At 35.8% G+C, this 23,218-nt stretch overlaps 2 protein-coding genes and 1 long non-coding RNA gene across 3 annotated transcripts; 2 read left to right on the plus strand and 1 right to left on the minus strand.

Moving 5' to 3' along the window:
• The first annotated feature begins 53 nt into the window (after positions 1-53).
• On the plus strand, positions 54-16,088 carry toporsa (topoisomerase I binding, arginine/serine-rich a). Its single transcript, XM_082165299.1, has 10 exons — positions 54-251; positions 380-446; positions 1,096-3,840; positions 6,164-6,250; positions 6,473-6,531; positions 6,648-6,815; positions 11,217-11,319; positions 11,401-11,640; positions 13,793-13,915; positions 14,060-16,088. Exons 3-10 carry the CDS (start codon positions 1,099-1,101, stop codon positions 14,096-14,098), a joined length of 3,561 nt encoding a protein of 1,186 aa, XP_082021425.1. The 5' UTR covers positions 54-251; positions 380-446; positions 1,096-1,098; the 3' UTR covers positions 14,099-16,088.
• On the minus strand, positions 15,476-18,254 carry cdkn2a/b (cyclin-dependent kinase inhibitor 2A/B (p15, inhibits CDK4)). The gene is made up of 2 exons (XM_082165700.1): positions 17,904-18,254; positions 15,476-16,349 (listed from the first exon to the last, which is right to left on the minus strand). Exons 1-2 carry the CDS (start codon positions 18,036-18,038, stop codon positions 16,098-16,100), a joined length of 387 nt encoding a protein of 128 aa, XP_082021826.1. The 5' UTR covers positions 18,039-18,254; the 3' UTR covers positions 15,476-16,097.
• A 2,010-nt stretch (positions 18,255-20,264) lies between these two features.
• LOC309495966 lies at positions 20,265-22,668 on the plus strand. Its single transcript, XR_014204912.1, has 5 exons — positions 20,265-21,234; positions 21,425-21,489; positions 21,582-21,640; positions 21,724-21,827; positions 22,022-22,668. It is a non-coding gene; the product is annotated as an uncharacterized lncRNA (long non-coding RNA).
• Positions 22,669-23,218: the final 550 nt, after the last annotated feature.

Here is a 23,218-nt window from a genome sequence, read left to right on the forward strand (position 1 = left end):
GAAACAGGAAGTTCTGAAAGTGACTGCATTTCACTTCCGAGATGTTCTTGTTTTTTACGTCATTATCAACATTGCTTATGAAGATCTAGACCGACTGAGAGAAGTTGGGTCATTTTTGGTTCTTAGTAAGCGATTTTTATATTTACAGTAAAGGTGTAGCAATAAAATCCGTCAGATGATGTATTTCAGACTTTTTGAATATCGTGTAACGTTAGTGATCTTTGAACTGGCACTGCTTTGTTAGGCATTAAGTAAGTTAACGTAACGTTACATTATTTTCAGTTTAACGTTACATGTTTTTGTGGATTCTGTAATGCATTACAATTATTAAACACTACAAGTCATAATGCTCCTTTTTTGTTTCGGATACTTAAGCAAGATGCTTCCAGTGGAATCCAGATGATCTAAGTAACTTACTCCGAAAGTTTCAACAAATACAAGGAAGAGTAAGTAAAACATATTTTTTAAAATACATAATTTTTAAGGGGATATATTAGTTCTACATTATTCGGTTCTAGTACTTAGATTTATTATAGAAATGTATTTACTGCGATTAACACAAAAGCTAGTATGACACTGCATAGTTTTGTTTATATGCTGCAAGGTAACTTAGGCTATTTTGTAATGCAGCAAAGTTCAAATATTTTGTTGTATCTATCAACAAGTAGGTTACTATTACTAAGAAGAAAAAATTGTAATGTGAGTCATGATCACAGAAATACTAATATATTAGTTGGCTATTTATTGGTATGTAGCCTAGTCATATTTACTCATAGAATATTTCGTAATAATGTGACATACAAAAGTTTTCTAATATTAAGCAGTGAAGCTGTTTTGTTTTAAAAAAAATCTGAGGAATAATAGAACAGTATGCTATACTACCTAAAAAGGTTTTCTTTTAGGGAATTTCAGGACAGTATCACTTTGACATTTTTGGCCTTGTACTCCTTAAAATATCTAAATAAGTTCCAATTCATTCTTTTTCTTTTAATTTATAATGTTATTTAAACTTTCTAAACATTCACATTTAGACAAATGTAGCGAATGCTGAGAACAGTACAAGTAGCCTAATAATTCAAATGTTTCTTCCATCAGATAATGGCATCACCACAAATGAAGGAGCGCCCATCAGGTTTTGTGTTAAACACAATATCAAAAGCAGCATCTCCAGAATCAAAGTGCCCAATCTGCCTGGATCACTTTAAAAACATATCATATCTTGATGTGTGCCTACATAAGTTTTGCTTCTGCTGCATTCATGAGTGGTCAAAGAACAAAGCAGAATGCCCTTTATGCAAGCAGCCATTTAATTCAATCTATCACACCATTAAATCTGAAGATAACTACAAGAGATTTGACCTGCGACCAACTGAGAATGGCTCATTTGGCAACATGGCAGGGCAAAGATTCAGGTATCGCACCACACTTACCGGTGACCGCAGACCAGCAACGAGGAGAACGTCTCCTCCACCTGACCATGGTGTCATATTTGAGGGCCTGAGAGGATCTCTTCCACAGCGGCACAACAGAGATCTCCATAGCATGATAAGGAGGCTGGCAGTAAGGCAAAGAAGAGAGAGTGAAGGCAGGTCTGTACAAAGTCTTCATGAACAAGAAGTGATTAAATTCAGACGAGCCTTGTACAGAAGAGGTGTGCGAGTCCAAAGCGTGCAGGATGGTGGCCGTACCAGGGAGACCTCCGCAGAGTTCTTTAAAAGAAATCCTGCTTGTCTCCACAGGCTTGTACCTTGGTTGAGACGAGAGCTGACTGTTCTGTACGGTACCCATGGTTCCCTTGTCAATATAGTGCAGCACATCATCATGACTCTGATCACTCGACAAAACTTGGACGACCAGACTGTTCTACATGAGCTTCGGCCCTTCTTGCTGTCCCACACTGAGCACTTCCTGCATGAGTTTCTCAGCTTTGCTCAATCCCCGTTCAACATGGAGGCATATGACCAGCGTGCTGTTTATGACTTGCCTCGGCCCTCCGGACAGAGTAGCAGTTCAGAAACATCTGTGATTGCCATCTCTGAAGATGAAAGTGATTCTTTAGTGTCAGGAGCCCAGGATTATGCCACTCCTAGGGTGACTTTAAGCCAAACAGCATGGGATGATGAGACCCCGGGGCCATCCTACACTTCAGAGCTATCTCAGGTATTACCTTTCCATGTGAGGGACTCAGATTCTGATAGTAGTGTTGGGGAAGCAGTAGTGTCTGTTGCTGCAGTGCCACATCAGGACCGTCCAGGAAATACTGCCACTATTGCAGTGGAAGAAGAGGACTCCTCTGCCAGTGATGAAGACTGTGTTATTATCAGCTATGTTAAGCCAGTGGCAGAAAGGACACCAGAACTGGTCCAGCTTTCTTCTGACTCTGAACATTCTGAGCAGAATGAAGAGCCGCAAAACCCTCAAGCACCCCAACACATTCGTTTTACTTCAGAGTCGGATTTGTCACCCATTGTAACTCAGAGACCCTCAAGGAGGCCAACAAGGTCCTCTCGCTCACCTGATGACACCTCTACACATCTTAGAAAAGAAGATAAATATGGTAAAAGGAATCATGAAAGGGAGTTGTCAGGATCTAGAGAAGGATCCTCACACAGCAACAGGACACACTCTTCCTCTTGTAGCAGGAAGCACCCATTGTCTAAAGAGAGCAAGCATAACCGGAACCAAGGAAAGGACACAAGTCGCCACACCTCTAGTTATTGGCATTCATATAGCCATTATAGTCAGCAAGGCAGTGAGAGGAGTTGTTATACAGAGACATGCTCATCCTACACCAGCTACTACAGAAGTGTTTATAATCGCCCTCATTCTCTATCACACAGCAGAAGGCGAAGCATGGATCGTGAGGACAGAAGTAGCTCAAGGAGCACTTCTAGAATCAAGTCCGGCTCCTCCAGCGGTCAGGAAAGAAGACACTCAAGGAGTAATTCCAAAATCAACTCTTCGAATCGTCGGCACAGAAGTCATTATGAGAGCCATTCTAGAATCAACTCCTCCAACCGTAAGGACAGAAGTCGCTCAAGGAGCAGTTCTAGAATCAAGTCCAGTTCCTCCAACTGTCAGGACAGAAATCACTCTAGAAGCAGTTCTAGATACAACTTCTCCAATCGTGAGGTCAAAAGTCGCTCAAGGAGCAATTCTCGAATCAACTCCTCCAACCGTCAGGAAAGAAGTCGCTCAAGGAGCAATTCTCGAATCAACTCCTCCAACCGTCAGGAAAGAAGTCGCTCAAGGAGCAATTCTCGAATCAACTCCTCCAACCGTCAGGAAAGAAGTCGCTCAAGGAGCAATTCTAGAATCAACTCCAACTCCTCACATCAGACATCACTACATGGTGAATATGGCAGGAAAAGGAAGTACAAAACAAAGCATTATGAGGAACCCTCAAGGAAGAGTCCTAGTAAATTTTTCACAGATTCTGCTGAAGATGGTGCAAAAAAGAGAAACAAGAAGCATCACAAAAGGTGCAAGAGGAAAAGTAAGAGTCCAAGCGTAGATGACAAATCTGAGGGTAACAGTAGGAAACATCACAAGAAGAAGAAAAAGAAACATAAGAAGAAGAGCAAGAGACATAATAGTGAGAGGAGGGTGGTAAAGCACAGCCCTGTTCTCATTACAATTAATAGTGACAGTGACAATGCTGACTCCAGTGAACCCTCAACCAGTAATATCTGTGCAGCTAGCTCCACTTTTACAACAGCAAACAGTTCTACAAAAACTGAAACTCAGCCGCTCAAGTCCAGTTTCCTAGACATGGAGCAACAGTCAACTGCTGGAACTGAATATAGTTCAGTGGGTGATGCAGGGAATCACCTTAAGACTGATTAACGCAAATGCCTTCGTGATTTTATATGTTCAATTTAACTGTAATTGAACTCCTCAATTTGTGACGAATAAAGATTTGCAAATGACTTCTTGAAATGCCCACATGTATTTTCAGTGTTGCAAAATCCATTTTTGTTTGCTGAGGCATTTCATTTTGTATTGTGTACACATCACATTATTTTTTTTTATTACATTACATTATTTAATTTACGAGTTATGATGGCATTTTATTGGAATAAATCATGCACCATATTCTCTAAGACATTGTATGGATTATAGTGTAACAAAAAACAAAACAAAAATAAGTTTCAGTGCTTAAATTACATCCCATAACACAAAGTCTAATAGTAGCGTTGTCTTCATCGTTAAAATGTAGTTGTTTTATGGTTATTTTCTCTTGGATCCACTCTTGTGGGGTTCGAGATTATTTCATTACTTGGGTTTAGTTGAAGCACAGTAGGCGGCGCTACTGCGCTTGTTTTGCTTGCGCAGCGCCATAAAACAAGCAAGAACAAGTAGGAAGCTGATGTTATAGTTTATTGTTGCACGTGGAAGCATAGAAGAAAATGGCATCGGACAGTCACATAAAGGTAAATTGAATATTATCATGAAATATGACACGTGAGTTATGTATGAAAATAGTTTAGGGGAGTGGTACTGCAGTGTTTTCACGTCAACACTCGAAAGAACCAAATGTTGCATTACTTGGCTTCTGAAATGAACATTAACTTTATAATAATATCTCTGTGTTGTTTTAATCGTTAGAATAGAGCACTTCTCTTTCCTTCCAATGTCAGCAGCCCGTTTCGCTCTTTAGAGCATTATGAAAACCTAATATGACAACATGCTTTACGGTTAAACAGTTTTGTTTCCTGGTTCATGATAGAGAGACCAACGAGAGTGTTCCCTTTTTTTCTTTTTTTTTTTTTTTTTTTGGCATTGACATAAATTTTTTATTTCGCAAAGTTTGCTACTTCAGTACTTGTATATTTTCCCCCCACGTTTCCATGGTATACTGTAAAACAAATGTAAGCAGTTAATAAGTTTCAAATGGGCAAAACCATTTAATATATGCAAAGAGTCAATATTTACAGTGTTGACCCTTTTTCTTCATAACCTCTGCCATTTTCTCAGAAAGGCCCGGTTCTTGCCAGCTATAAAAGGGTGGGCTGGCAGATATGCTGGGTGGGCAAATGTGGGGAAATTTGTTTGGAAAATGTATTTATTCATTAGATATTACTTGGGTGCACATGTTATTGTTTGTGGGTCAGTAAATCAAGCCAGTGACTAAACTGTCAGTTTCACATTGTTTCTCTTAATAGTGTGAAAATAATCTGTTGTTTAAATTATTTTCAGAAAGCAATCAAAGAACGCTCCCTTTATAATCACTAGAGCTTTCATTCATACAGCACAGGTTTATCAGTGTTCTGGACTCTCACCAAAACTCCCATTATAATCAGTGATGCTGTCTACACTGCACAATGAATCTCTTATTTACATAGTGTTTGCACTGTTAGTTATGATGAAAGCATTCGTGAGTGCAGAAATCGAGTTGTGTTGACGAGATCACTGCATTTAATGCGCTCAACAGACATGTCTGTCATCGGCTACATTGCTCATAGTCATCGCTAAAACCTTTCATGCAACGGGAGTAGATCTAAATATTATGCTATCAACACTTTTCACAATTTGTTTATCTCGACAGCTGTAATAGTAAAAACGTAGTAAAGTTTTTGAGAGATTTCCACATGTAATACTTATTTCATATTCAAAGATGTTAGTCAATCATAGCAGTGGGCATTTACATTAAAGTCTCACAGTGGACACGCCCCTTCCAATAGGGCATTCAAATCAGAAGGCAAAAATCATGGTAGATCGGGCCCGTTTATTTCTAAATTATGATATTTTTTGACAATGTAAAAATCATACTAACGTTTTAAGTTCACAAACATAAAAAAAATGCATTCCATGACCCCTTTAATTAGAAATAGAAAAAGCCACCGCTCATCCGTCAATAAAGTCTTGTAGTGAGGTGCTGCTAAACTAAATCATCATGGAAAGTTGTAAAAATACAGCAGCCGCACACTCAAACACTGTGCAAGATCAATTTATTTGCAAGCTTTCGGTCTTACGACCTTCTTCAGGCAGGAAGAAGGTCGTAAGACCGAAAGCTTCCAAATAAATTGATCTTGCACAGTGTTTGAGTGTGCGGCTGCTGTATTTTTTAAATTTTCCATGACCCCTTTAATTGAAACAAACAACTGCAGACACCATCCCACCTTTAGATATGTCTATAATACAGCATCTCATGTTCTTATAGATAGGAATAATTGGTGGATCTGGTCTTGATGATCCAGATATCCTGGAAGGAAGAACAGAACGATATGTTGTCACACCATTTGGAAAGGTGAGTGTCTCTGCATCGTGTCTGCTGTGTTTTCTAACATGCGTGTTTATAAGAGAGCATATTTGGAATGAATATATCCATTTGCTTGAAATGAGCTGAGAAGTTGATAAAATCACAAATTATTTGGATTTTGCTTCTAAATCATGTGGTAACCATAGTATATCACAGATAGGCCGAGCCAGGTTTATTTATTGACACTCATTTCCTCCTCTCGTTTGACAGCCATCTGATGCGCTAATTTTGGGCAAAATAAAGAATGTTGAATGTGTCCTTCTTGCAAGGTGATTACACTGGCATGTATATACAATACATTTGCTTTGACTTTTACTTAATGCCTGCTGGTTTTATATTTACGAAGGACAAAAGTCTAATCTAGAACTCTCCCCCCCCCCACAAGGCATGGGAGACAACACACCATCATGCCCACCCATGTAAATTACCAGGCCAATATTTGGGCATTGAAGGAAGAGGGCTGCACTCACCTGCTAGTCACCACAGCATGCGGTTCTCTCAGAGAGGACATCCAGCCTGGGGACATTGTTTTGATTGACCAGTTTATTGATAGGTAAGTATTCATTTGTCTAAAATAATTTGACATTACACTTTTAATTTCACCCTCACTTAAAATAATATTTTAAAGACAATAGAGGTGGAGGAAATACAAAGCTACTAAACAATACTGAATGAAGCAAACACTGAGACATCCTTTGACCTTTGTTGAAGGTACTAGAGTCGACTCCCATACTAGAGCTGTTCAAAGTCAAGGAATCGACTCCTCATCCAGACACAATATTAAAACTGATATCGCTAAACAAATTTAAGATAAATTATTATGCTTTTTTTTACACTAATGCCATGGATAGTTCCTATAGTGCTGGTTTAGACCCTACTCTGAAGTAGGAACTAAATTAGTTCCTCCAAAAGGAGTTCCTAGAACTAAAATCGCTCCTAGTTCCTGTGGTGCGAACATGCCAAAATGCGGGTACTTCCGCCAATCATTCTAGGAACTATGAAAGGGTTCCTCCGGTGCGAAAGCACCTTTAGTCATATGGATAATCACGTTATTTCGACAGGTTCTGTACAGGTTAACAGTACAGATAACTTTAGCAACATCTGAATATTGTATTCTTCTGTATAATTCTGTATTCTATTGTATTGTATTGTTCTTTACTCTATAAGTCATTATCTTTGACGCACTCTGTCCCATATACATAAGAAAGTTTGGTAAGGGTCACTGGTGTGTCATAGGAGTCAAAGACACTTCTCATCTGGAACATTTTGAACTTTTCTGGAGACTCTTCCTTTGGCATGGTCACATGTGTCTCATAATAATAATAATAAACAAACCCTGCAAACACAATTGGTTAAAACACAGGCTAGCTATATCTTTTCCCTTCAAGGCTGAGTTTTGTCAGAACATGAACACTACGGTCCACACATGTGCACAGAGCACTGATATAAACTTTTGTACATGTTTCACTCTCATAGTTAAAATATAGTGGCCAATGGTGCAATAAATCCTAAAAAGAATTACACGCCAAGTATGCATAGCCTATGTGTTAATGGATTCATGTCGTGTGTTATTGACATTCATGACCTTAGAAACAGTTGTCTAGATGAGAACTAGATGAGAAGAGCAGAATAAAATGAATTGGTTCAAACTGACAATTCTTGATTTTGTTGTATGAGCAAATTAATTACATATCTATTCTCTGCCAAGCCAGGTTAAATAAGTAAAGACAATTAATGCATTCCTGACATGTGTCAGACCCTCAGTCACCTATCAGAAACCAAATACAGATGTTGCCTGTAACACAAATACCAGAATAGATATACTGGTAACTGTGATCGTACCGCTAGCTCTGTTTGGCAATCTTTCTCTTTTTTTTTTTTTTTTTTTTTCCCTATTACATATTTTATTAATTATCATTAATTAGGTATCATTCGAAAGCCTACACCTTTTCATCCTGTGGCCAGTGTCAGGTTTCATATTACAAAATTTACTGCGCTATTTTACAATCAAAACGAACATAACCTTAACAAAGTCTTAAACTAATCTTAACAAAACACATCATCTGAAACTCAAGGTTTAATATTTGGTGATTGCATTGTGAAAGAACAAAGAAGTGATATTTTGACACAGATGTATTCATTTGTGACAGGAGAACACATCAAACAAAATCTCTCCTAAAAATCTCTTGGGAACTTACATTTTTTATATCAACTTCACATTTGGAACAACTTGGTTTGACATATGGCTTTGATTTTAAAGCCTTTTTAGAAAAAAATTTATTTGGTAAATATATATTTAATATAAAATAAAATAAATGTTGTAGTACAGTACATTTGCTTTACAATAAATAATTTTTATAGAGACCAACCTTAGGTCTGTATTCCAAAGCATTCATGAATTACAACCAAGTTTGGATAGTGCATTTTCACATCTTTACTTAAAGGGGGTTGACAGTATTGTGATTGTGTGCCACGAGTGTGTACACAACCACCCAATGATAAAAATCCACCCACTCTTCTTTTTTTAATCCCCATAAATCATAAGCAGTGTCTCAGAACAAGCCATTTGTGGATTGTAGCTTTTGTGTCACAAATGCTTAGGCCCCGCCCACGACTGCTGACAGACTCTGCTCTATTAGCATAGACCCCGCCCTGAGTGAGCTGTACACAGTCTGCCATGTTTATCTCCTCACCAGAGTATTTAGCATTCAAGTAAGACATTTGTGTATTAAAGCTACTAAAGTATTCAATCAAGAGCAGTGAGTGATTTTCTGTTTTTCTTTTGTTGTTTGATTCATATTAACAGCATATATAGCAGTAGGTACTGTATATTATGCTGCTTTCACTTTAATATACAAATCTAATATACACATGCAATTTATTTACTTGCTGTTTACGTTAACAGACATAACCGACTGTGTTTATGTGAACTTTTTGTACTTTTGACATAACCTTCTGTTTATTTGGCAGTTTAAGCACAGTACCATAGACATAATAAATACATAGACTCCCTATTGGCCGCTGGATCGTACGTCAATGGCGCCGCCATATTGCGAAGGGCAACTTTCCCATAACTCATTACGGGAATTGCGAAAAATGCCTGCTTCGTGTGCTGCTTGGGGCTGTACAAATTGGCGCACAACTGAAAACAGGTCGGGGAATTACCTTTCACAAGTAAGACTGAACAATTGTTTCTGGTTTTATTTGGTCATTACATAATTAGTAATAGTAATAGTAACGTTAGTTGGCCACCGGAGTCAGTCAGACTAAAATAGCTTCCGATAAATAAATGATTGTGTGACAGTGACAGGATGTCCATTTTAGACATGCGCCCACTGCGTAGTAAGCCATACTCAGGGTATTTTTATTTTTTTAACAAATAATTAATTATAACGTAGGACAATAGTATTTAATAGTGCATTGAATTTTGCCACAGGCTTGTATAAAATTATACAATGATCCAGTGGGAAAATTAAACCATTCATTTTTACATCTTATGTTTTCAATTCATTTTTAGTTAAAGTTTAGATTTTTTTGTTTTTTGTCATTTTAATTCTTTTTGTCTATATTTTTGTTTTACATAGCACTAATATGTGTGTGTTTTTTTTAAATTTATATATATATATATATATATATACACACACACACATATTAGTGCTGTCAAATCGATTAATAGCGAATTATTATTATTATTATTATTATATTATACCACTTGCGATTATCAATCTATTATAGTTATGCTGTTAAATGATTGTACTATTCACTAGTCACTATTTAACTTACTATTTTTTATTGTCTATATTCTGTAATTGATATTTCATATTGTATTGCTATTATTAGTATTATACATAAACTATATGCTATTATCAATATATTATTATTATTATTATTATATTATTGTACTTATGATATTATATAATTATACTATTCATTTTATTTACTATTTTATTTGCTGTATACTGTTTGTTTATTTGATGGACTTTACACTAAACTATTTACTATTACTTCTCATTTTATCTTATATTTACTATTTGCATTGCCCTGTAGTTGTACCATATCATATATATTACTATAAAGGATCCATCAGTTATCTTTGTTATTGTATATTAGGAGTATCTATCTGTAAATATCTATCATTTTAGTGCTATAAAAATACAGAAAGCAGCCTGCCGGTGTGATTTGTTGACCTATTTGCCGATTTGTGTCATTTTCTCAATTCTAAGCACAAGAAAAGCTAAAAGCTAAATCGGGTTGAAGACAGAAAATGCTTTTTCCACAAAAAGAAAACTTTATTTCATTTATTGTGAAAATTAAATTATATCTCAGTATGGGGGTCTTCACAGTTCTTATACAAGAATAAAAAGCCGAGTACATAACAAGCCTGAGCTTTGACAATTCCTTATTAAAAAAAATATTTTATAAGTCTAACTATCGAGATTTTAAATAACTAGAGATGAACCACTGAAATGGGTTGATAAATGTAAACGTTATTTGTTTTTATCCAGAAAAACCACAGCTCATTTGTTTACAGCGGAGTCTTGCCCTCAGCAATGTGGCGGACGCGTTGACGTATCGCAGCAACGTTCCAAAGCAGCCAATGGGGCGTCTATGTATTTATTATGTGCATGAGCAATACCACGTGAGAGAGAACTTAGTTTAATACTCATGGGACCCGTCGACTGACGTCCAGCTTTCTGTGCGCATGCTTTAGATGTGGGTGCTCAGAAAACCTTTAAAACGCATACAGATAATAAACTTTCATAATGATGAAGAACATGTCACACGAGCGTGAGCGTGACCGCAATAGAGATGATAATCAAAACCAAACAGATGTTGTTTTTTGCAACTGTCTTTATTGTTCCTCACAACACACCTTGTCAGTTTGATGCATATTCTTTTTCATGTCCTTTTCTTAATTCCATGCCAAAATGTCCCACACCACCTTGAAATCAAGGACAACAAAACGTGTTCAGACATTCTATGACGGGCAGCCCACCAGCCCCCCAGGTGTGTGTCACATCCCTATGGCTGAACCTTTCTGCAGCAAGACTAGAGAGGTTAGTGACATTTCCCAGCTCTCTGTCCTTATTGTTCATCTTATCTTATTCTCTTTAACTTTTGCTTACCTCCTATTGTAGGTTCTCCTGGAGGTTGCCCAGGCACTTGGTGTGAAGTGTCATACTCGAGGGACAATGGTGACCATAGAGGGTCCTCGTTTCTCTTCTCGGGCAGAGAGCCTAATGTTCAGACAGTGGGGTGCTGATGTCATTAACATGTCCACAGTACCGGAGGTGGTTCTTGCCAAGGAGGCCGGGCTGTGCTACGCTAGTATTGCAATGGCAACTGATTATGACTGCTGGAAAGAGCACGAAGAGGCGGTGAGCAGATAGAAGCCTCTGTCTGTGTCTGTGTGTATTTGTGTGTGTGTAGTAGTAGTAGTAGTAGTAGTAGTAGTAGTATTGCAATGGCAACTGATTATGACTGCTGGAAAGAGCACGAAGAGGCGGTGAGCAGATAGAAGCCTCTGTCTGTGTCTGTGTGTATTTGTGTGAGTAGTAGTAGTAGTAGTAGTAGTAGTAGTGCAATGGCAACTGATTATGACTGCTGGAAAGAGCACGAAGAGGCGGTGAGCAGATAGAAGCCTCTGTCTGTGTCTGTGTGTATTTGTGTGAGTAGTAGTAGTAGTAGTAGTAGTAGTACAATGGCAACTGATTATGACTGCTGGAAAGAGCACGAAGAGGCGGTGAGCAGATAGAAGCATCTGTCTGTGTGTAGTAGTAGTAGTAGTAGTAGTAGTAGTAGTAGTAGTAGTAGTCTTTATTGTCACTTAGTCACAAGTACCAGCGAAATTAGCCATCAACCTGATGTGTGTGGTGGTGTGTGTGTGTGTACCTGCTTAACCATATTCATATTTTTCGGGACATCCAGGAGCTCAATTCTATTGGTGGTGTTGGACTGTTTATTTTATATTGTTTGTAAAACAATATATAAATAAAGTAAATTATTTTTTAATTGTAAAAATGTTGTAAGTTTTCTGTCAGCAGACCCCAGTTTGAAAACCCCTGGGTATAGCATTTATAATAATTAGCTGTAAATTCAAAACCATAAAAGTCTTTAGAATGACCCCATTTAGATAAGTAAACTTCATTTGAATCAGTTGAGTTCAAGCCATTATTCCCTATGAGCTGTGCACACGCACAGCTGCACGTTTCTGATTTTCTTCCCACACAGACCAAACAGATTCTGTGCAGGAGGCAGACTTATAAATGTGTGTGGGGGGAAAAAGTGTAAAATTTCTTCTATGTGAATGGACAGTCCATTTTGATTTCAGTCTGGAAGACACAAACCCTGGTATTTCATTGGTTCCTATGTTTGTGGCAAATACTCACTCTAGAAACGTTTATTTTTTTTTTTTTTTATTAATCCGTTTTTTCAATACTGGTCTGCTGCTTCTCTACAATTTAATTAGAGTGCCATAAATAGAAGCATTTGTCTCTTGCTTACACATGCCACATAAAAGCCCTTCATATTAAAAAAAGTTGTTATGGTTAATTTTCATTGTAACTAGACCATGTGAGTTTTAACAGCGACAGTGTGTATATAATCTTTTGATGCCATGTCAGAGAAAGGCCATAATAAAGGGCAAATGTGCTGCTATTGTGTTCATTCAAAGTTGTTTGTATCCTATTGGTTTAGAAGGATTGTTAAAGGATATTCCTTTTTAAGTCAATAAACTCTCCACAGATTATAGTTTCCGATAGCCGGACAACCGGTTAGGCTTGTAGTTTGAAGCAATGTTTACTTCCCCTTGCAGTTCAGAGTCCTCCTTCCGAGTTCCTGCTGCTGACCTCCAGTTTTCACGCCCCACTTCTCCACATCCTTCCGTCCCTGTCCTGTATTCTCATTCTCTCTCTGACTCATGCACAGACAATCATTTTGCTGCCAGATCAACACATTTTGCTGCCAGCCAATTAGTCAGTTCCTCTAAAGGAAAACATTGGTGATGAAAAACAGTCTACAGTTCAGTTTTCTTTCTTGATCACATGAATTTTTCTTGTTGCTGTCTTAATTCAGTAGTTTAACTATAGATCCTGTCGTAGTCCCCTGTTTGAATGCACAATGTAGCTGTAGACAACTATGACTTACAAAGTCAGGCATTAGAGACAATAGACCATTTGTTGCTTGAGCATAAAACTTGTAAAAGGTTATACATGACTCATGGCAACCTTATCTGCATTATCTGAGTGGCCACGGGCAAACGTGAGACTCATAGAGACTTAACAGTGCGATATATGTTATGTGGATTTAAAAATATATATATATTTGTTTGTTTGTAGAGGTAACATACAGTTTTGAGAATAAATGTCTGGATGCATTGCACCTTCATATCTTATCAGTTAATGATTCTCTGTTGCTTGCTGGTCCATTAATAGCCTTTTTTTTTTGTACCATTATTTTTGTTTTTCCTATATATTTTTATAAACCTGCATGTACCAAACTTAGCTCCCTTTTTTAATTTTTTTATTCTAGGTGTGTGTGGACAATGTTCTAAAAACCATGAAGGAGAACGCAAACAAAGCTAGCAGCATCCTGCTCACAGCAATCCCACAGATCAGCCAGATGGACTGGGAGAGCACAATAAATGCACAAAAAGTGAGTTTAAAGCTCTTGAAATTAAGTAAAGTACTGTTTTATTTTATCTTATTTTAATATATGTAATTATATAATAGATATTTTTTTCTGACATGTATGAAACTTTCCATGTCATAATTTGTCTTCCTTTCTGTTGTTGTCCAGTTGATGTCACAGTCTTCAGTAATGTTGCCCAAACATTAAAGTACTCTGCCATCAAGGAGCCATGAAGATGTGGTGTCCACAAATGCAAACATGTATCTGTTAACCAGTGTGACATTCTTACCGCTATATTAACCTAAATAAAAAAATACATAAAAGGGGTTTGTTTGTCAGCCACACTGACATGAATGTGCATTTACCACTCTTTAAAATACAGTATTATGTTGTTGTTGTTTTTGTTTTGTTATTTGTTTTTTAAACAATTAAGACATAATGCATGGAAGCATTGGTAGAGGGAATGGACAGAATCTTTTGATTTTTGATTCGTTTTTTCAGTGCCTTTTAAATGTAGTAAATATAGTAGTAGTGTATTTGGTTGTTTATAAATACATTTCTCTCATAACCACAAATAAGTGTATGCATTTTTCCCCCTATTATATTATTATTCATTTTGCTACATTTCAATGAGCAGTGCTGAAACTTCTCCATTTTTAGTCAGCAGTGCATTTATTTTTTCCAGACTTTTGTAAAGAACAGATGTCTATTTGTAAAAAAAAAAGTTAAACTGGTTGCTTGTCAGAAAAAAAAAAAAACTTGTTCTGCAGTGTTTTTCCCTCAAGCAATCTTAACAGAAATATGTTCATTGTTTTTAAAATAATATTTCTGCTTTCAAAATGGAGGCCTTCCTAATCTGACTTTGACTACAGTTTCTGAACATATTCTGTTTTTCTGTTCTTTCCATGAGATTAGATCAGCTTGCCAATACCTTGCAGAAATAATTGTACAAATAGAGATAGAGATAAGCTCCCAAGTTAATAGGTAATTCTACAAATAACCAGACATTTTTGGTACTTTAAAAGTTAATTCTCTTTTATGTTATTTATTTATTATTTAGTTTTCTACATTTAGTTCTCTAACCTGTACAAAGTGCCAGTATCTGTATTCCACACAGGTTATTTGCAGCCAGGAGATAAAATGTAGGCAAATCAATAATGTCTGCAATCAAAATGATATCAATAATAACAAACATTCCTTTCAGCACAAGCTAAATGTTTCTTTGGACTCTACAAACCCCAGTAAAACAGTGTATGCTTTATAAAGAACAAAACAAAGAATTTAAGCTTCATAGAACACAAGATGCAAAGAGTGCTACTAGGGTATAAAGTCAGTAGACTATCTCAGTGCTCTTTGGATGTGGTAGGCTATAGTTCAACTTGCAAAAAAAAAAAAAAAAAAAACCCTTGGTCCAAGCCACCCGAGATTGTAGAAAAAACATAAAAACCTTTTATTCATGGCTATAACCTTTCATTCATGGCTATAACATTTTAAAAACATTCACATAGTCTATGTAAAGGCTAAAAGGCTTTTAATATTTTTGTTCTACATTCTCAAGTGCATTGGTCTCGTTTTTTTAAAAAAATAATTGAAGCTTGCATGTTGAGTAGCCCTATTTATAGTTTAAGTTTGTTCATAAAATATAATAAATCAAACGAAAAAATCTTTACAACAAAAGAGAACTGACGAAACGGCTCACCAAAATGTAAATCTCGCGCTATTATTGCATTGTGAGCATAGGCTGCTCAAAACGGACGACTTGATTTCATTATATTTCATCGATTTTATTCCATAGCCACATCATTCATCACCATGCCTAAGTTAAAAACAAATATTTTGTATAGTCTAGTAAATAATTTGTATCATTACGCCGTGTCTACAGTTTTTAGTAGGCTAACATTATCGTTAATGCTTCAGACTGAAGGTTGGGTTTCTTTCATTAGTTTATACCAAACATAATGCGGAGATGCTACTGTATGCCTATTCAAACATGGAGAACAAAAAATTATCAAAGAAAACATCAAATATAACCTATAGGCCTATTTAAAATGTTTAGCCTAAACTGCAGCCCATCCACAGACAGTAGCCTAATAAATCACAATTTGAGTGCATTAACTAACTGCGCTCATTCCTTTACTTTTTTAAATACAGGCCTGTCATTTGTTAAAAATAGGCTATGTAAAAAAATTTAAATAAACTTTAGCGTTTAAAAACGACTAAGAAATTCAACCACGTCCACATGGTCAGCCTGCCGTGCCACATCCACAGGTCGTAAATTGCAGTGATCTGTTGCATTGGGATCAGCGTTAAAAAGGATTAAAAGCCGCACAGTGTCTATGAATCCGGCTCTGGCAGCATCGTGCAGAGGAGTGCTTCCTGTCCCGGGATCAGGCAGATTAGGATCCGCTCCATGTTTCAGCAACAGGTGAGCCAAAGATGTGTTACCCATCATCATCACCTGCGAAAAACGTGAAATGTTTTCGCTTTCAGAAAAAAACAAACTACTGTTTGGCATAAATAACTGTTCCATTTAAAAGAAACACGTCGGCTGCAATTTCTACTCTTGCATTATTTTAATCATTAAGGAACAGATTTTTTCGTGCAGTAAGAACATTGTAGGCTAATTGTAGGTTATTCAAATTTTTTGCAGCAATAATCAAATCATTCACGGGCAGTAGGCTATATTTAATGCAACGACTCATAACATTCTCATGTTTTTATTAGTCTTTAGTAGGCTATTGTTTATCAGTTAAGTGCGTATGAGTATGCACACTTGTGATATTAAACATCTTTCGTTAAAAGATTAAAAGCTTTATAGGCTACCAATAAGCCTGGCACTTCAAGTAATACGATGGTTTTACAATTTCTGCATTTTTGCTGACTGTTCATTTTAAGTTTAAGAAACTATAAGCCGACATTGTTTTACTTTGTAGGCACTTTATTTGACCCCTCCAGCTTTTTTTATTTTTATCCTGTACAGAATGAATTGCAACATGGAATGAGCTGTAACACCAATCAGTTGAACCGACTAGAAATTAGCAACGAAATTATAGCTTGTACGTGACCAAATTGTTTAGAAAAAATGCTTTTAACGTCTGGTTTAAAATGTTTGCAGTTTGTGAGGGGTGGTGAATTGTGATGGGGGCTATTTATTTTGAAGATGCTAATAAAACTGGACATTAAATCCATGGCAGAATGTAAACGTCCAGGTTTTCTATTAGATTTACAACCCATCCTGGTGGTAGTCGTAGGCTAAGAACAGCATTTTTTTTAACATAATTTACACAGTTTAGGAATAGGATTTTTTTTTTTTTTTTTTTTTTTTTACTCAAGTAGGATAAGTAGATTTAAGAATACTAAAATGTGACATCGAGACACTTTTTTGTTCTTTGAAGCACATGATTTTATATCGTCGTTTTATCCAGTTGCTAAAAATCTACCTTAACTATCTTACATTCAAGACAAATAAAACAGCAAAGGGTTTTTTTTTTTTTTTTTTATCTTCAAAAAAAAAAAAAAAAAAAAAAAGGCCATTTACTGGTGCAATGTTAAAATATAAAGTGAAATAGGCTGTTAGTGCTACCTACCTCTACAATACACTATTAAGATAGTATTAATATATTCTTTAGACTATACAAAAAAAAATTCATCAATGACATTATTAAAAGTCATTAGAATGACAATAGGCCATAGGCTATTATAAATAGGCTAAGGCAAAAAATGTTCCAGTTAGTCTATGTAATGATAAATAGGCTTTTTTAATAGGCTACATAAATAAATAATAAGATTAATTTAATTAATTAATTAAAATTAAATCCTGTAGCCTATTAAACCACCTGCGAGAAATAATTAAGTGAAACCCTAAAGTGATATTCATTTTGTGAAATAGTTTGACCTTTCGTACATTTAAATGCCTTTCTGTTGTATGTAGCCTAATAACTAATATTGTGTATAAGCAGTCCGTCTGATGTAGGCTTTATTATTATTAGGACATAATAAAGACGTTGCCTACCTGTATAGGCGTTCTTCCGAATTTATTAACGTTGTTGACATTCACTCTGTTAGAAAGTAAAAACTGAACACGGCAAGTGTTTCCAGTGGCGGCTGCTTTGGTTAGTTCATCCTCGGCATGCATCCTCTTCATCATCAGTCCAATGAAGAATTTCACTCTGACAGGTAAAAGCAATGAGGACGATATACGAAAATAATCACTGCATTTCAATCTTCCCTGTCACAGACATAAAATGTTCCCCTGCGCTGCGTAAATGAGTTGAATCAGCTCCTTCATAAGCTGTTGTGCCTAATAATTATTACACGTAGGGAGAATTTGTTCGGACTTGCCTCTTATCAACGTCACGGCAAACCGAAAGCGTGCTGCAGTCTGTATGTACTGCGCAGGCGCACTCAAACAGCTGATCCAGGAAGACTTGGAGCTACAATGACACGATAAAGCAGTAAGAGAGTCTGTTAATGTTTTAAAAAACTGGTATTAAATAAATTAAAACAGAACAATCGCGAGAACGAGTTTTCTTTTTCGATGTCCACAATCGTAATTATAAAAACACATTCACGTAGGCCAATAGTCGAATTTTGGAAGTCAAAGCGGGAGGTTATAGCCTACCCAAGAAAAAACTAAATAATTCAAAGTAGCCTTGTTGCTATAAAGATACGCAATGTTATAACTAATAGGCTAATTATGACTCCCTCAGCATCCCACATTACTTTAGATTTAACAATGTTTTGGTCACCGTATTATTTACACTGCTATTTACATAGGCTATAGCCTGTTTAATTATAGTCATTATTTTGTCAGTACACTATGGAACGCCTATACACACAACATTAATAAATCATAGGCTACATTTATGTTACACTTTTCTCTTTTTTTTTTCTCAAGTATTTGATTAGCTGCACACATACAGTGTCTAGAAAGGAAGGGGAATTCCAGGGATGTAGGCTGCTGCAATTATTCTTCTGACACTGACAGTATTTAGTTCTAGGCTACTTTCCGTTTTATAGTGATATTTGTTCAGAATCTTTAAAAATGTAGACTGTAGCAATATGTTTGGATGTGTGTCAGTGAGAGTAGTACAATTAGTAGCAAATTAATTACATAAACTGTCCTTTCTTTCCAACGGTCTTGATCATGTAGTTCACAACTAAAATAAAAGCTTTACATTCAGAACTGCAACAGTTTTAACTTGTATGGAAGATGGAAGAAGAGGCCCCTTTAAGAACAATGTGTATTTCCTTTTAAACTGTAACATTTAGTATGCAGGATGATGGAAATAAATAGAAACATTTGCATATTTAGTTGTCAGCATAAAAAGTTATTCAAAGAGAGGACAAGAAGCCATAGCTAAAATTTTACAGGATGTGAAAATGACTTGATATTATTCTTATTTTAACATCATTCTTATGCTTCTGTGCCAATTTTTTACTCTGCAGATCTAAAATCCCCCATTAACAAAAAGACACAAAAAAACTTTGATATTCAAAATGATACAATGTCACATATTAGTATTTCCCAAAGACACAAAATTAGATCAGTTAACCTCTAAACAGTTTTTACGGACTAGGCCTAATCTTATAAATGTTCATAATTAGATGAACATTTGTAATTAAGAAGAGCATCGCCATTCATTGTATTGAGATAAAATTTCGTGCCATCTGTGGTCAAGAGAAAAAAATCTTGCCCCGTCAGGCATCATACCAAATTGCAGTTTTGCATTATGGGGAGCGTGCTTTAAAAAAAAAAAAAATTTTTTTTATATAAAACCAACCAAAAAAGATTTAATATTCAGAATGTTTTGTTCATGATTAAAGTGTTTCTGACATTTTAGTTAAGGTGAGACAAGTATTTTTCATAATTCATAAAACAAATTATGAAAGTTTCGTGTCAATATAATGATATTTCCCGCATTTGGTGGTATGTGCAGAGTCTGTTACAATCAGACACACAATTATTCATTATATTTAATGAATGATCCAGCAAACCCCCTCGCCCAACAAACTATGTGTTAGAATTCTGTGAACTACCCCCAAACTGCAACTAACACCCAGGCAGAACAATAGCTAACACTCTGGTCACAATAGCAAAAAAATTTTTTTAACAAAATTGGAATTGTGTATTTGTAAATTTTCCTATTGAAACACACATTGCCCATAAAAAAAAAAGACTCTTTCATTAATTCATAGGCAAACATTCTATTAATGACCATGCATATTTCCAGGACATTATGTGTATGATTATTACTGTCTTTGTATAGTGTCTTTTGTATTGTATAGGCCTACTGTTTTATGCATGCTTTATGATTGAACCATTAGTTAATGTAACCTCTTTTATACCATACACTGTTAGACTTTTCTGTAATTTCTACAGTTATTTACTTTAAATCCCCCAGTATTATACTGCTATTTCTCTTTACAGTAAATAACTGTGATTCCAATTGCATCATGGGAATTTTCTGTGACGTCTAACACCACATACAGAGACTTACTGTATTTTTTAAATGTGCTGTATACTACTGTATTTGACGTAACTGCCTCTCTGGCTGGCACCATTCCACCGTGCTTTTTATTTCCTAATTTTTGCCTTACACCACGTGTCTACAACGCTATAATAGCCAGAGGCTGTCTATATTGGACACATTGAAGCGACCGGACCTTTAAATGCAAACCTGTTTATCCCTTGTAAGAACTAGTGCGAGCGCTTGGACTCGTATCGGACTACGTCTGAAATATAACGGCCGCGGCGCATCACTACACTGTCTGGGATTTGTCGTGTCGCGTCAGACAGACATCCAGTGTAGGTAATGGGGTCTGTCTTTTGTTGGATCGCGACGTTCGTGTCTGGCCCGGGGAAGAGACGGAATTCACTTCACCGAGAGAGAGATCAGCAAGCAAGGTAAAAAAAAAAAAAAAAAAAAAACATTTTGTGTATGTTGACAGGATTGTGCCCAGTTTAACGTATGTTATAACGTTAACGTTAGCCAAACGTTACTCGTCGTCAACATGGCGGTAACGAACTTTACCATGGTAAACTGAGCTAACGTTTCATTTTACACACTTTGTTAGATTATTGAATTGTCGAGTTAAAATATGCCAACGAGCAACGCGTTTACATTAACAATAAATGTGAATAAACTAATGTGAAATTCTGTTTATATCTTAATGTTGGCCTACTGATGAGAACCTTTATAGTTTTAGCATTAGTTTGCAAACTATACCATATTATAGTTTTTTTTTTTTTTATGGAATTTAATATTTACTTCCATTTTTGTGTTTAAAGGCAACTGCAACAAAGCGCCAATTCGCGCCAGTGACTTAGCAAGATTCCAGAGGTAGGCCAGCCCATTTGTGATATATTTTGAGATAAGTTTGCTGAAATGATTAGCATACACTATGTGAAAATTGCTTTTGAGCCACTGGTGCAGACTAGGTAGCTAACAATATCTTATAAAATCTCTATAAAATTGGCTAACTTTATATCAAATAAGTGACCTTTGCATTATGTCTAACTTTATTACACAGCAAATGAACCAATCAGAAGATGGACCATTGTCTTTGTTCAGTCTCACCAGATTAAATGTATCCAGGTAAGCACTGCAGTAAAACTCTCACTAAGACCAAATCTAGCATTCTAAACAACTTAAGTTTATATTTTTGCATTATTTTTATATTTTATTAGCCAGCGACTCTACCATTGCAGTTCCACCTGACTAGGAAGGTCCTAATATCAGCGCACAGGTGGGTTAACTACTGTAGGAAGGAGAACGATCATCACACAGTGATTTCTTGCATGTATCTTACTGTGTATTTGTCTCAAACAGGTACTCCTTCACTGCAGACAAGCTGAAATGGGCTAAAATCATCTATTTCAGTCGTTCAACTTCTTTCTATGCATCTCAGCATTTTTGGACAGAATTTAGGATTTGTAAGTATTAAAATTTAATCTGGCATAATTTAATTTAGTTCTTTTGTATGCTATTTATTGACAAAAGCTGTTTACAAATATATATTCTTAAGTTTTTGTGAAAATAATAATAAAAATTAACAAAAAAGGAGGTTAAAAATAATGTGACACTAATATTCTCTCTCTCTCTCTCTCTCTCTCTCTCTCTCATATAGTTTTGGAACCGGGATCTCCTCTGAAGGACTGAGTACATTTGTGTTTGTGGACACATGCAGACCAGGGAACACTCTGATGTTGTCAATCAAGTTCTGAACAGGAACCAATCTTTGGAGAAGTTCATTTATTCACAAAGGTGGACAAAAACATTGTGTTGGCTTTTTAAAGATTATTTTGATGACTTTTACTCCTATGCTGAAGAAAAGATGGAGTAGACAGTCAGACATTGATAATAATAATAAATGTTTCTTGAGCATCAAAGAGACTTCTTTCAAAAACATTACGCCACTTAAATACTTCTTTTGGCCACCAGTGTACATGAATCCAACACATTTTGGGAAATAAGTGAAATTATTTTTAAGGTGGGGTTATGTATCTTGTATTGTGAAAAGAACTGTGTTTTGTCCTGTTTTGGACATTTCCTTTTTGAATGCTTAATGTATTTATATTCTGCAGTTTTATGAATGTAATGGTTGATATTTCATTATAATACTTGTATAAGCTAAACAACCAATGACTCTACATTCATTTAGTCAAATGCTAATGTTTTGTTAATGATTTTATGTATGTTTTCAAAAATGTTTGCAGTGAAGGACAGCACATAATGTGTTAATTTAACACGTTTACACATCTTTGTGCTAACCTCTCTGACATATTTACTTTGTTAAAATCATTAACACAATGAATGAGTTAAAATTAACACAAAAAATGTTGTCTCTAAACTTACCCATTAATGTGTAAAAATTTCACACATCATTTCCAGCATTGGCATGTTTATTTTGTGATATATATGAAATGTTTTAAATAAAAATTTTTTATTTTGTGATAACTTTGTCTAATTGGTTTGTATGAAAGTAGTACTTATGTAGGATAAAAATAAAATTAATCATATATCAAAATTATCAAATCTAATTTATATTTAGTACAAATAAAAATAATTACAGTAGTGTACTGATTAGCTTAGTTTTTACAGTAATGCACTGTACTGATTAGCTTCGTTTTTACAGTAATGCACTGTATTACACAAAACTGAAATACGGTTTGGTACTGTAACTCTTAATTACAGTAACTTACTGGCAACAGTGTTGCCAGTAAGTTACTGTAAAAAACCCTTGAAAAGTCTAACAGTGTACTTCCTATCAAAATAATCCTCATTTAATGCCCTACACATTGGTGTACATCACCTCCTCATATCA

The sequence above is a fragment of the Leuciscus leuciscus genome (genome assembly GCF_965113295.1).
Source record: "Leuciscus leuciscus genome assembly, chromosome: 3".
Lineage (NCBI taxonomy): Eukaryota > Metazoa > Chordata > Actinopteri > Cypriniformes > Leuciscidae > Leuciscus > Leuciscus leuciscus.